The 13,322-nt window shown below is 47.3% G+C and overlaps 1 protein-coding gene across 1 annotated transcript; it reads right to left on the bottom strand.

The window, feature by feature from the left end:
• Nucleotides 1-11,604: 11,604 nt before the first annotated feature.
• On the bottom strand, nt 11,605-13,022 carry LOC123107591 (putrescine hydroxycinnamoyltransferase 3-like). The gene has a single exon (XM_044529563.1). It carries the CDS (start codon nt 12,979-12,981, stop codon nt 11,677-11,679), a length of 1,305 nt encoding a protein of 434 aa, XP_044385498.1. The 5' UTR covers nt 12,982-13,022; the 3' UTR covers nt 11,605-11,676.
• Between the last annotated feature and the right edge of the window lie 300 nt (nt 13,023-13,322).

Genomic DNA, 13,322 nt, shown 5'->3' with positions numbered 1-13,322 from the left:
CCCAATTTTATTTTTATTCCTTGCTTTTTACTCCTGTTTAGTAATAAATAATTTATCTAGACTCTGTTTTTGTTGTGTTTTTTGTGTTTAATTAGTGTTTGTGCCAAGTAGAACCGTTGGGAAGACTTGGGGAAGGTCTTGTTATTCTTGCTGTAAAAAAACAGAAACTTTAGCGCTCACGAGAACTGCTGCCATTTTTATTTGGAAAGTGATAATAAGTTAATTCTTTTTGAAGATGATTAATAGGTAAATTCCTCAGGTCCAGAAATTTATTTTAGAATTTTTCGGGTTTCATATCTTGCGCTAGCTACAGATTACGACAGACTGTTCTGTTTTTCACAGATTCTGTTTTCCGTGCGTTGTTTGCTTATTTTGATGAATCTATGGCTAGTAAAATAGTTTATAAACCATAGAGAAGTTGGAATAGACTAGGTTTAAAACTAATATAAATAAATAATGAGTTCATTACAGTATCTGGAAGTGGTCTTTTGTTTTCTTTCGCTAATGGAGCTCACGAGATTTTCTACTTTAAGTTTTGTGTTGTGAAGTTTTCAAGTTTTGGGTAAGGAATTGATGGATTATGGAACAAGGAGTGGAAAGAGCCTAAGCTTGGGGATGACCATGGAACCCCCAACATAATATAAGGACACCAAAAAGCCAAATCTTGGGGATGCCCCGGAAGGCATCCCCTCTTTTGTCTACTTCTATCGGTAACTTTACTTGGAGCTATATTTTTATTCACCACACAATATGTGTTTTGCTTGGAGCCTCTTGTATGATTTGAGTCTTTGCTTTCTAGTTTACCACAATGATCTTTGCTGTACACACCTTTTGAGACAGACACACATGATTCGGAAATTATTAGAATACTCTATGTGCTTCACTTATATCTTTTGAGTTATATAGTTTTGCTCTAGTACTTCACTTATATCTTTTAGAGCACGGTGGTGATTTGTTTTATAGAAACTATTGATCTCTCATGCTTCACTTAGATTATTTTGAGAGTCCTAAATAGCATGGTAATTTTCTTAAATAATCCTAATATGCTAGGTATACAAGATTAATAATAAAATTCTCTTATGAGTGTGTTGAATACTATGAGAAGTTTGATACATGATAATTGTTTTGAGATATGGAGATGGTGATATTAGAGTCATGCTAGTTGAGTAGTTGTGAATTTGAGAAATACTTGTGTTAAAGTTTGTGATTCCTGTAGCATGCACGTATGGTGAACTGTTATGTGATGAAGTCGGAGCATAATTTATTTATTGATTGTCTTCCTTATGAGTGGCGGTCAGGGACGAGCGATGGTCTTTTCCTACCAATCTATCCCCCTAGGAGCATGCGCGTAATACTTTGCTTTGATAACTTGTAGATTTTTGCAATAAGTATATGAGTTCTTTATGACTAACAATGAGTCCATGGATCATACGCACTCTCACCCTTCCACCATTGCTAGCCTCTCTAATAACGCGCACCTTTCGCCGGTATCATACACGCACCATATACCTTCCTCAAAACAGCCACCATACCTACCTATCATGGCATTTCCATAGCCATTACGAGATATATTGCCATGCAACTTTCCACCATTCCATTTACTATGACACACCCCATCATTGTCATATTGCTCTGCATGATCATGTAGTTGACATTGTATTTGTGGCAAAGCCACCGTTCATAATTTTTTCATACATGTCACTCTTGATTCATTACATATCCCGGTACACCGCCGGAGGCATTCACATAGAGTCATATTTTGTTCTAAGTATCGAGTTGTAATTGTTAAGTTGTAAGTAAATAAAAGTGTGATGATCATCATTATTAGATCATTGTCCCAAGTGAGGAAAGGATATTGGACACTATGATTCCCCCACAAGTCGGGATGAGACTCCGGACGAAAAAAGAGGCCAAAGAAGACCAAATAAAAAAATGAGAGAAAAATAGAGAAGGTACAATGCTACTATCCTTTTACCACACTTGTGCTTCAAAGTAGCACCATGATCTTCATGATAGAGAGTCTCCTGTGTTATCACTTTCATATACTAGTGGGAATTTTTCATTATAGAATTTGGCTTGTATATTCCAGTGATGGGCTTCCTCAAAATGCCCTAGGTCTTCGTGAGCAAGCAAGTTGGATGCACAGCCACTAGTTCCTTTTGTTGAGCTTTCATACACTTATAGCTCTAGTGCACCCGTTGCATGGCAATCCCTACTCACTCACATTGATATCTATTAATGGGCATCTCCATAGCCCGTTGATACGCCTAGTTGATGTGAGACTATCTTCTCCCTTTTTGTCTTCTCCACAACCACCATTCTATTCCACATATAGTGCTATGTCCATGGCTCACGCTCATGTATTGCGTGAAGGTTTATAAATTTTGAGATTACTAAAGTATGAAACAATTGCTTGGCTTGTCATCAGGGTTGTGCATGATTTAAATACTTTGTGTGGTGAAGATAGAGCATAGCCAGACTATATGATTTTGTAGGGATAACTTTCTTTGGCCATGTTATTTTGAGAAGACATAATTTCTTAGTTAGTATGCTTGAAGTATTATTATTTATATTTCACTATTAAACTTTTGTCTTGAATCTTTTGGATCTGAATATTCATACCACAATTAAGAAGAATTACATTTAAATTATGCCTAGTAGCATACCACATCAAAAATTCTGTTTTTATCATTTACCTACTCGAGGACGAGCAGGAATTAAGCTTGGGGATGCTTGATACGTCTCCAATGTATCTATAATTTTTGATTGCTCCATGCTATATTATCCACTGTTTTGGACATTATTGGGCTTTAGTATACACTTTTATATTATTTTGGGGACTAACCTATTAACCGGAGGCCCAGCCCAGAATTGTTGTTTTTTTGCCTATTTTAGGGTTTTGAAGAAAAGGAATATCAAACGGAGTCCAAACGGAATGAAACCTTCATGAACGTGATTTTTGGAACGAAGAAGTTCCAGGAGACTTGGACCCTACGTCAAGCAACCAACAGGAAGGCCACGAGGTAGGGGGCGCACCGACCCCCCCCCCCACCAGGCGAGCCCTCCACCCTCATGGGCCCCCTGTTGCTCCACCAACGTACTCCTTCCTCCTATATATACCTACGTACCCCCAAACGATCAGATACAGAGCCAAAACCCTAATTCCACCGCCGTAACTTTCTGTATCCACGAGATCCCATCTTGGGGCCTGTTTTGGAGCTTCGCCGGAGGGGGCATCGATCACGGAGGGCTTCTACATCAAGACCATAGCCCTTCCGATGAAGTGTGAGTAGTTTACCTCAGACCTTCGGGTCCATAGTTATTAGCTAGATGGCTTCTTCTCTATTTTTGGATCTCAATACAAAGTTCTCCCCCTCTCTTGTGGAGATCTATTCGATGTAATCTTCTTTTGCGGTGTGTTTGTTGAGACCGATGAATTGTGGGTTAATGATCAAGTTTATCTATGAACAATATTTGAATCTTCTCTGAATTCTTTTATGTATGATTGGTTATCTTTGCAAGTCTCTTCGAATTATCGGTTTGGTTTGGCCTACTAGATTGATCTTTCTTGCAATGGGAGAAGTGCTTAGCTTTGGGTTCAATCTTGCGGTTTCCTTCCCAAGTGACAGTAGGGGTAGCAAGGCACGTATTGTATTGTTGCCATCGAGGATAACAAGATGGGGTTTTCATCATATTGCATGAGTTTATACCTCTACATCATGTCATCTTGCTTAAAGCGTTGCTCTGTTCTCTTGAACTTAATACTCTAGATGCATGCTGGATAGCGGTCGATGTGTGGAGTAATAGTAGTAGATGCAGGCAGGAGTCGGTCTACTTATCTTGGACGTGATGCCTATATAGATGATCATACCTAGATATTCTCATAACTATGCTCAATTTTGACAATTGCTCAACAGTAATTTGTTCACCCACCGTAAAATACTTATGCTCTTGAGAGAAGCCACTAGTGAAACCTATGGCCCCCGGGTCTATCTTCTATCATATTAATCTTCCAACACTTAGTTATTTTCATTGCCCTTTTATTTTACTTTGCATCTTTATCATAAAAATACCAAAAATATTATCGTATCATATCTATCAGATATCACTCTCGTAAGTGACCGTGTAGGGATTGACAACCCCTTATCGCGTTGGTTGCGAGGATTTATTTGTTTTGTGTAGGTGCGAGGGACTCGCGTGTAGCCTCCTACTGGATTGATACCTTGGTTCTCAAAAACTGAGGGAAATACTTACGCTACTCTGCTGCATCACCCTTTCCTCTTCAAGGGAAAACCAACGCAAGTGCTCAAGAGGTAGCATATTCCGAATATAGTCATACGTGCTTATGGAAAAGAACTTGCATGACATCTTTTGTCCTACCCTCCTGTGGCAGCGGGGTCCTATTGGAAACTAAGGGATATTAAGGCCTCCTTTTAATAGACTACCGGACCAAAGCATTAACACATAGTGAATACATGAACTCCTCAAACTACGGTCATGACCGGTAAGTATCCCAATTATTATCACTTCAGGGTTAACGGATCATAACACATAATAGGTGACTATAGACTTGCAAGATAGGATCAAGAACTCTCATATATTGATGAAAACATAATAGGTTTAGATCTGAAATCATGGCACTCGGGCCCTAGTGACAAGCATTAAGCATAGCAAAGTCATAGCAGCATCAATCTCAGAACATAGTGGATACTAGGGATCAAACCTTAACAAAACTAACTCGATTACATGATAAATCTCATCCAACCCATCACCGTCCAGCAAGCCTACGATGGAATTATTCATGCACAGTGGTGAGCATCATGAAATTGGTGATGAAGGAAGATTGATGATGACGATGGCGACGGATTCCCCTCTCCGGAGCCCCGAACAGACTCTAGATCAGCCCTCCCGAGAGAGTTTAGGGCTTGGCGGCGGCTCCGTATCGTAAAACACAATGAATCCTTCTCTCTGATTTTTTTCTCCCCGAAAGTGAATATATGGAGTCAAGGTTGAGGTCGGCGGAGCGTCAGGGGGTCCATGAGGTAGGGGGCGCACCAGGGGGGTAGGGCGCGCCCCCACCCTCGTGGACAGGGTGTGGGCCCCCTGACGTGGATCTTTCTTCCAGTATTTTGTATATATTCCAAAAATAATCTCTGTTGATTTTCAGGTCATTCCGTGAACTTATATTTCTGCACAAAAATAACACCATGGCAATTCTAGTGAAGACAGTGTCAGTCCGGGTTAGTTCCATTCAAATCATGCAAGTTAGAGTCCAAAATAAGGGCAAAAGTGTTTGGAAAAATAGATACGTCGGAGACGTATCAAAGCTCTACAATGCAGTTAATCGCACGTATTTTGGTTGCTCAAATTGAAGAGCTCTATGAAAGTCCTATGAATTCCAGGAGGATATGCAATTAACCTATGATATTCGTCCTGAAGATGATGTTGAAGATAATATCGACATTTGGGTGAATGTGGATATGCCTCCAGTACTACCTGTATGTGAGTTTGTCAAATAAATTTGTTACGTAATTTATATTGTTTATTTAAAAATAGTTGACAGCTTATTTCCATTCTTCAGAAATGTACGAAGGGTAGTAGACAAAACCTACTACACTGATGGCTCTGAACTAACTTGCGAGGAGAAAAATCATCTTATCTCATTTATTACCGATGTTAAGACTTTCAATAACAATTATGAAACTCCTCCACATTATGCTCAATACGTGCCACTAGTCCACATGTTGAACTAAGGTAACATCCATGGAAATAGCATGGTAAGATTTTTTACTATTATGACACAACTGCATCTTTTGCATACATTCTTCTAAAGCTAAACTACATTGCTAACTACGTTATTATTATGTTCTTCAACAAAAACTCCCGAAGGATTGTGTGCCTCATCTGATGCATATGAAAGGTGACATGGATATTATTAGCTTACAGCCAAGTCTGCCTATGGCTCACCGTAGTACATACACAATTTCTCGAAGATATGAAGACATCACAATCAAAGGATGAAGAAAAGTTATGAATGATCGTAGGGAGCTACTTGGAGGCAACATGGTGCGAAACCCACAAACTGGAGATAGGTAGATCTCCATTCTCCATAATGGAGAGTCAGAGGCTATCTTGTTTTATGCTATTTTACCTTAGACAGAGTAGCAGGTCCTAGCTAGTACCCATCATGTTCTAAGAACAATTAACTAGCTAGTGTTGGTTATGACTATTAGGAGGAGGAGTTGTTATTATTATGATGATGAGTTATGTGCTTGAATGTGTTAGAACTTAGAATGATGAGTTGTTATATGACTCATAGATGATGATGAGTATCGAGGATTGGTTGTTATGATGATGAGTTCTTATATGACTATGATGATGATGATGACGATGAGTTGTTATTATGATGATGATGAATTATTATGATGACGATGAGCTATTGTATCAAAATTTGTATAACGGGTGTATAAATACATTATAAAACAAAAAATATAAAATATTAGCGCGGTTTCAAGGTTTACCAACAGCGCGCCTTTAACAGTAGCGCTTGTTGCACGGGCGCTACTGCTATGTTAAGTTACCAGTAGTGCTAGATAGAAAGCACGCTACTACTAAAAAATAGTTGTAGCGTTGTAGCAGTAGCGTGTGTACCAGCGATACTGGTAGCTGATACGTCTCCAACGTATCTATAATTTATGAAGTATTCATGCCATGTTTACAACAATTTTATATGATTTTGGTATCATTTGATTAGAACTAACCCAGACTGACGTTGTTTTCAGCAGAATTATGTACCGTGATGTTGTTTTTTGTGCAGAAAAAAAGTTCTCGGAATGGGCTGAAAATTTACGGTGCTTTTTTATGGACCAAAGGAGACCCCCGAAGCACAAGAGTTGGTCTAGAAGAGTCCCGAGGCAATGACAAGGATAGAGGACGCGCCCCCCTATCTTGCCGCTGCCTCGTGGACCCCATTGACGTGAGACCGACGCCAAAAATTCCTATAAATACCAAAATCCCCAGAAAGAAACCTAGATCAGGAGTTTCGTGGCCCCAAGCCTCTGCAGCCACGAAAAACCAATCGGGAGCCCGTTTCGGCACCCTGCCAGAGGGGAAAACCATCACCGTGGCCATCTTCATCGTCCCGGCGCTCTCCATGATGAGGAGGGAGTAGTTCACCGTCGGAGCTGAGGGTATGTACAAGTAACTATGTGTTTGATCTCTCTCTCTCTCTCTCTCTCTCTCTCTCTCTCTCTCTCTCTCTCTCTCTCTTTCTCTCGTGTTCTTGATTTGGCACGATCTTGATGTACCGTGAGCTTTGTTACTATAGTTGAATCATATGGTGTTTCTCCCCCTCTACCTTCTTGTGATGAATTGAGTTTTACCTTTGAGGTTTCACTATTATTGGATTGAATACTACTATAGATTTGAGAACACTTGATGTATGTCTTGTGTGGGATACCCGTGGTGACAATGGGGTGTTCTATTGATCCACTTGATGTATGTTTTGGCATTCAACTCGCGGATTCCCGAGGTGACATTGGGGTAATCTATGCATAGGGGTTGATGCATGTTTTTTGTCCTTGTTTCTCCGGTAGGAATCTTGGGGCCCTCTTTGAGATTCTTTGTGTTTGATTGAATATTATGAATCTTAAATTGTTTGATGCATATCGTATAATTGACCCACGGATACTTGTGGTGACATTGGAGTATCTAGGTGACATTAGGGTTGATTGATGTTTATCATATGGTGTTATTTTACTACGAACTCTAGGGTTGTTTGTGGCACTTATAGGAATAGCTCAATGGATTGATCGAAAAGAATAAGTTTGAGGTGGTTTTGTACCCTACAAGTAATTTCATCTTATGTTCTCCGCGATAGGAACTTTGGAGTGACTTTTGTCACATGTTGAGGGATTGCCATATGATTTAGTAATGTTATCATTGTTGAGAGAACTTGCACTAGTGAAAGTATGAACCCTAGTCCTTGTTTCCAAGCGTTGTAATACTATTTTTGCTACTTGCTATCTTGTTGTTTTTATACTTTCAGATTATAAAAACCTATATCTACCATCCATATTGCACTTGTATCACCATCTCTTCGCCGAACTAGTGCACCTATACAATTTACCATTCTATTGGGTGTGTTGGGGACACAAGAGACTCTTTGTTATTTGGTTGCAGGGTTGTTTGAGAGAGACCATCTTCATCTTACGCCGCCCACAGATTGATAAACCTTAGGTCATCCACTTGAGGGAAATTTGCTACTGTCCTACAAAACTCTGCGCTTGGAAGCCCGACACGAGTCTACAAGAAGAAGGTTGCTTAGTAGACATCAGTAGCTCAAAATCCAGCGCTACTGGTATGGTTTTCCCTGGTAGTGCACCAGGGAGCAGAGCCACCGCGCGCTGAGCTACCAGCCCGTCCCAGCCCAGATGGAGCCTGGAAGGGCCCAGATCTGGGCCGCACGGGCGCCGCTGGCCACCAGCAGTACCACCACGCTACCCTCGACCAACTATCGCGTCGCCACATCAAAGGTACCCGAGGCCTACAGGAACCCCGCCGCTGGCCGAGCAGCACCGCCGCATTCAGGAGGCCCTCGCCTCCCCCTCCCCCACGCGTGCATAGGGAAAGAACAGCCCGCCGCCGCCAGGGCCCGACGGACCATGCTGGCGACAGCGGGAGGGGAGAGCGACGGGGAGGGGCCGAAGGAGAGGGGGGTCGGGGGGGAGGGGGTTCGCCCGTCGCCCCCCCCCCCCTCCCCCCTCGGGGGGGAGGGGGGAGGGGGAGCGAGCGAACAAATCCCCTATGTTCCAACCCCTCTTTAAATGGTTGTGGCAATCTTGTTGTGAATTGAAACAAAAGATTGTTCCTCTGGATGCTGCCACGCAATAGGCTGAATACACGAGCTCTTCTGCAGAGAAAACACTTCTTTATTGCAGATTATGCATGTGTAATGTGTGGCCAACTGGCCATCAAGTCGTTGAAACTAGAGATCACTTGTTCATGCATTGCCCCTTTGCTCAAATTTGCTGGACATATCTCTGTCCCACTTGGTCACACAATTATTCAAGATTACGGAAGATATTAAGCTTAAGCATCTTCTGCATGTACCTTATTACACGGAGCTCATCATCCTAGTATCTTCGGTCATCAGGACCACAAGAAACGACTTCATTTTCAAAGGTATTACACACACGAACAAATTTAAGGAAGAACTAAAATGGCTCTCATTCAGAGCCAAAAAGAAAGAGTACAGTTAGTTTGAGGGATGGACCAACTCTTTCAGATAATTGTGTCTGAAAAGAAAGATTGGGCTTAGAGCATCTCCAGTCACGCCCCTAATAAGGCCCCCAGGCGACTTTTCGGCCGCCGGTGTCAAAAAATCGGCCCAGTCGCGCTCCCAAGGGTCCAATTTTCGCCGGCTCGGGCCGAAATTGGTGTCGGCGGACCCAATCCGAACCCGGCGCGCTGGGGGGCACCGGGCGAATCGTTTTTGGCGCAAAAGAGCCGCGGGCCCTCCTTGCCAGCGACTCATCTCGCTTCTCGCCGCTTCGTCGTCCTCATCGCCTCGTTTCCCGCGGCGAATCAATGCCAAAAGGCTGCCGCGCGCTGTCGTGCCGGTCAGCCTCCGCCATTGATGCCTCACGGGCGGCGCAGTGAAGGCATGACGACGCGCGTCCCCGCGCATGCCACGCGTAGACGAGGCGGCCACGCGTGCTCGCGCCGCCTCCGCCTATATAAGCCGACCCCAGGGCGCCGGTGGCACGCACAGAGTCTCCACCGCCGACGCGCCCTCTCTCCCGTTCCTCCCTCTCCTCTCGCCGTCCCAGTTCAAAGAAATGGCCGAAAGATTCCCAGGCGACGGCGCGGCGGCGAACGGCTTTGGCCGCCGCCACCTTCACGAGGACGAAGCTCGGCTCCTCTTCGAGGCCGAGTACCCGGTCCCGCCGGACATGCGGGTGCCCGGGGCGTGGAGAATTAGCGCCGGCGGGGTCCCGGTGCCACCACCGCCCACCGGGGCGGCCCGTCGTGCGGAGATCGCGCGTATTCGCGCCTTTTTGCCACGGGCGGCGAGGGAGGGGCCACGCTACGTCCCCGACAGCCCGCTCTGGGAGCCGTACTTCCGCCGCCATCACGCTGAGCAGGTCGAGGCCACCAACGGCGTCATGCCCTACGGCAGGCTCAACTCCGAGGGGCGGCACCGATGGTGGAGCTTGCCCGGCCGCACGCTGGAGGCCGTCCTCGTGTACATCGAGGGCGGCAACACGCCGAGGCTGGAGTACCCCTCCCCCCCCCCGTAATTCTCTCGCCGCTGTGGGAGCTCGTGGACGCCGAGGCGCATGGACCCCGGGGCATCCTCCTCCTCATCCGGTCGGTCGACCGGCTCTCCCTGCCTCCGCCCCATCAAGCCGGAGCCCCAGGACACGCCCGTCAAGCCAGAGCCCCAGGACACGCCTGTTAGCCGGCGCACCCGCAGCTCTGGTATCCGCATCGCCGACTCCACCCCCGCTTCAGGGCGCCTCGTCCTCGTCGCGCCCAAATCGGAGCCCAGCCTCCCCCCGGAGTACGAGGAGATAGCCCGGCGCGGCTTCTCTGATGCGGACGCCCTGCGGTGGGCGCGCGACGACTACCTCCGAACTGAGATGGCCCGGCAGACCCGTGCCCTAGAGGAGATCGCCACCCGCAAGCGTGGGCGCGAGGACGAGCACAGCGTCATGATCCTCGACAGCGACGACGAGGAGGACGCCGCCGGACCGCCCAACCCGCCGCGCTAATCGGGGGAGGGTTGCAGCAGGGACGGCGGCCACGGCGGAGGCGACAACGACGACGACGGCGGCGGCGACGACTACACGCGGTTCTACAGCCTCCTCGGCATGTAGAACTGCAAGGGCGGCGGCCGGCGAGGAGCGGCGAGGCGAGCGAGACGGCGGGCGGGCCTAGTAGTGTGTTTTTTCTTTTTGTAAAATACTTTAAATATGTATGAGCGGGCGTGTTTGTGCCGTGTTTGGTTGAATTTGGTTTGAACTCGCCGTGTTTGTGTCGTTCGAAAAAAATCCCGTGGGCGCCGCGACTGGGTGACAACACGCCCCCAACGCGCGTTTTGCGCCGTTGCGTCCCCAGGGGTGATTTTTAACGCCTCCTGGGGGGCCAACGGCTGGAGATGCTCTTTGTTCAACCAGGATCTCCCCAGACGCTGCCATGGTGTTTCTCTTACTGTTGTTGTCTCATTCTTAGTTTCTTTTTGCTAACTTTTATGTGTAGTCTTTATTTTCTTTTTGCTCTTTTGTAAAACCATTGCATGTACCACTTATTTAAAATTTGATAAAACATATGCAACAGAGCCCTGTTGTTTCCCACAGAAAACAAAATACACTTTCATTTTTGTAATCTGCTCCATCTTAAACAGCTTTTTAGGAAAATTATGTAATTAATTCAGTGATTTTCTAGTTTAGTGTTCAAGTCAGATCAAACAGTAGGTAAGATAAGGTATATTTGTTTATAATGGAACTTGTTTGATCCGAAAATTCGTGTTAATAGTATACATGATAACAGTGGCACTATACAATTCTCAACGAGAAGAAGAAAAAACATATTTTTGGCCACCCTCTCAATAATAAATGAAATAATGTATGTGCCTTGCTCACTGTTTCTTCGACTAATTCACAGTTAGGCCACCTACTCCATGGAGTAGCAGCATTCTTTGAACGCTTGAAGGTTATCTTGGAATAGGGGTACGAAGGCATCGACGCTGCCGTCGCCGAAGTTGGACGGCGCGAGGAAAAGCATCCCCTCCGTGGGGAAGTAGGCCGGCATGAAGTAGCTCGGGCTCCCCGTGCCGAAGTCCAGCTCGTAGAACGGGAACGTCAGCCAGCTGTCCACCTCCACGTCCGGACAGTGCGCGTCCTTGCAGACGGCGCTCCGCGCCAGCCCCTCCTTCTCGGCGGCGCCGGAGGTGGCGAAGTCGACGAAAGATTGGAAGTAGGCGCCGTCCACCCTCGCCACCTCGTCGTGGATCACCTGTGCGGCGTGCTTCAGCGGCCGGTTCAGGAGGTCGCCCACCGTGGACCGCGGGAACGCCCAGAGCACCATGTTGCCGAAGTGCTCCGCCGGCTGGCCGAGCCGGTGCCGCCCGTCCACGGACAGCCGGATCTTGGAGGTCTCTTCGGGGCTCAGGTCGCGCGCGCGCGTCATGGTGCGCCACAGGTGGGCGAGGATGGTTTCGAACCGGCTGAACGGCCGGCCGCGCCCCTCTGACGCCTTGGCGCGCAGACCGGCGATGAAGTGCTTGGTGAAGTGCGCCTTGTGGATGACGATGTTGTCGGCGGCATCGCCGTGGTGACCGACCACGTCGGTGGGCGACGGCATGTAGTACTCCCTGTTGCGGTGGTCGTGCTCCACGCGAGGCGACGAGCGTGGCTTGAATAGCTCCGCGTGGTGGTGCACTGGCGGGAGACCCATGGGGAGCCCCCTGGTGGCGCGCCCCCAGGCCACGAGAAAGTTGCTGGTGGCGTGGCCGTCGGCGACGACGTGGTTGGACGTGAACCCTACAGCGAGCGAGCCGCACCGGAACCTTGTCAGCTGCAGCAGCACCACCTCCTGGTGCTCCGCCTCCAGGTCAGGATGCAGCTTCAGAAGCTCCGGCGTGGGCTTCGAGGGCGCAATGTCGACGAGGTCGGCGTCCACGGTCGCCTCGACCAGGCGCGCCCCACGGTCGTTGAGGATGACGGACGGCGTGCCGTCGGGGGACTCGCCGAGCTGCCCGGCGAAGGCGCGGTACTGGGCGAGGACCATGGCAAGGCCCTTCTCGATGGAGGCGGTGGTGGGCGCGGGCGGCGCGAAGGCGTAGATGATGGCCATCTGCATCTCGAACGTCACCTTGTCGAAGATGGACAGTGGAATGTACTCGGTGGCCGGCGTCGGCGCTTCGCCGGCAGTGTAGGCAGGCTTGACGAGCTTGGAGCTCAACACCTTGACCTCCATTGCTGTGTATCGGGGCAGCAGTTTCTCTGTCGCTAATCAAGTTTGATCGGCCGGCGAGAATGATCAAAAGTTTGCAACAGAGAGCTTGTAGGAGTACGCTCGCGGGAAACGGTAGCCGGTAGGTGAAATCAAACCCCCGTAAGTGTAGTTGAGACTTGACCTGGCCCGCCTGTACTGTAATCCATGCTTGTGTTTTGACTATTGAACGGGCTGTTACCCAGAACGTGCAAATGTCACATGTTCCTACTGTTTCCCTCATGGCGTGTTGTGGTGGAACTTAAGTGTGTTAGGATGTACCGTGGCGTTGTACTTACGCTTACTTGTATTATTTCTCGACAACG

Source organism: Triticum aestivum, chromosome 5A (assembly GCF_018294505.1).
Source record: "Triticum aestivum cultivar Chinese Spring chromosome 5A, IWGSC CS RefSeq v2.1, whole genome shotgun sequence".
NCBI classification, from domain to species: domain Eukaryota; kingdom Viridiplantae; phylum Streptophyta; class Magnoliopsida; order Poales; family Poaceae; genus Triticum; species Triticum aestivum.
This window is presented reverse-complemented; position numbering and strand designations above follow the sequence as displayed.

Bases quoted from the DNA above. Each gene is read 5' to 3' on its own strand.
- LOC123107591 (XM_044529563.1), bottom strand. From the start codon at position 12,981: ATGGAGGTCAAGGTGTTGAGCTCCAAGCTCGTCAAGCCTGCCTACACT.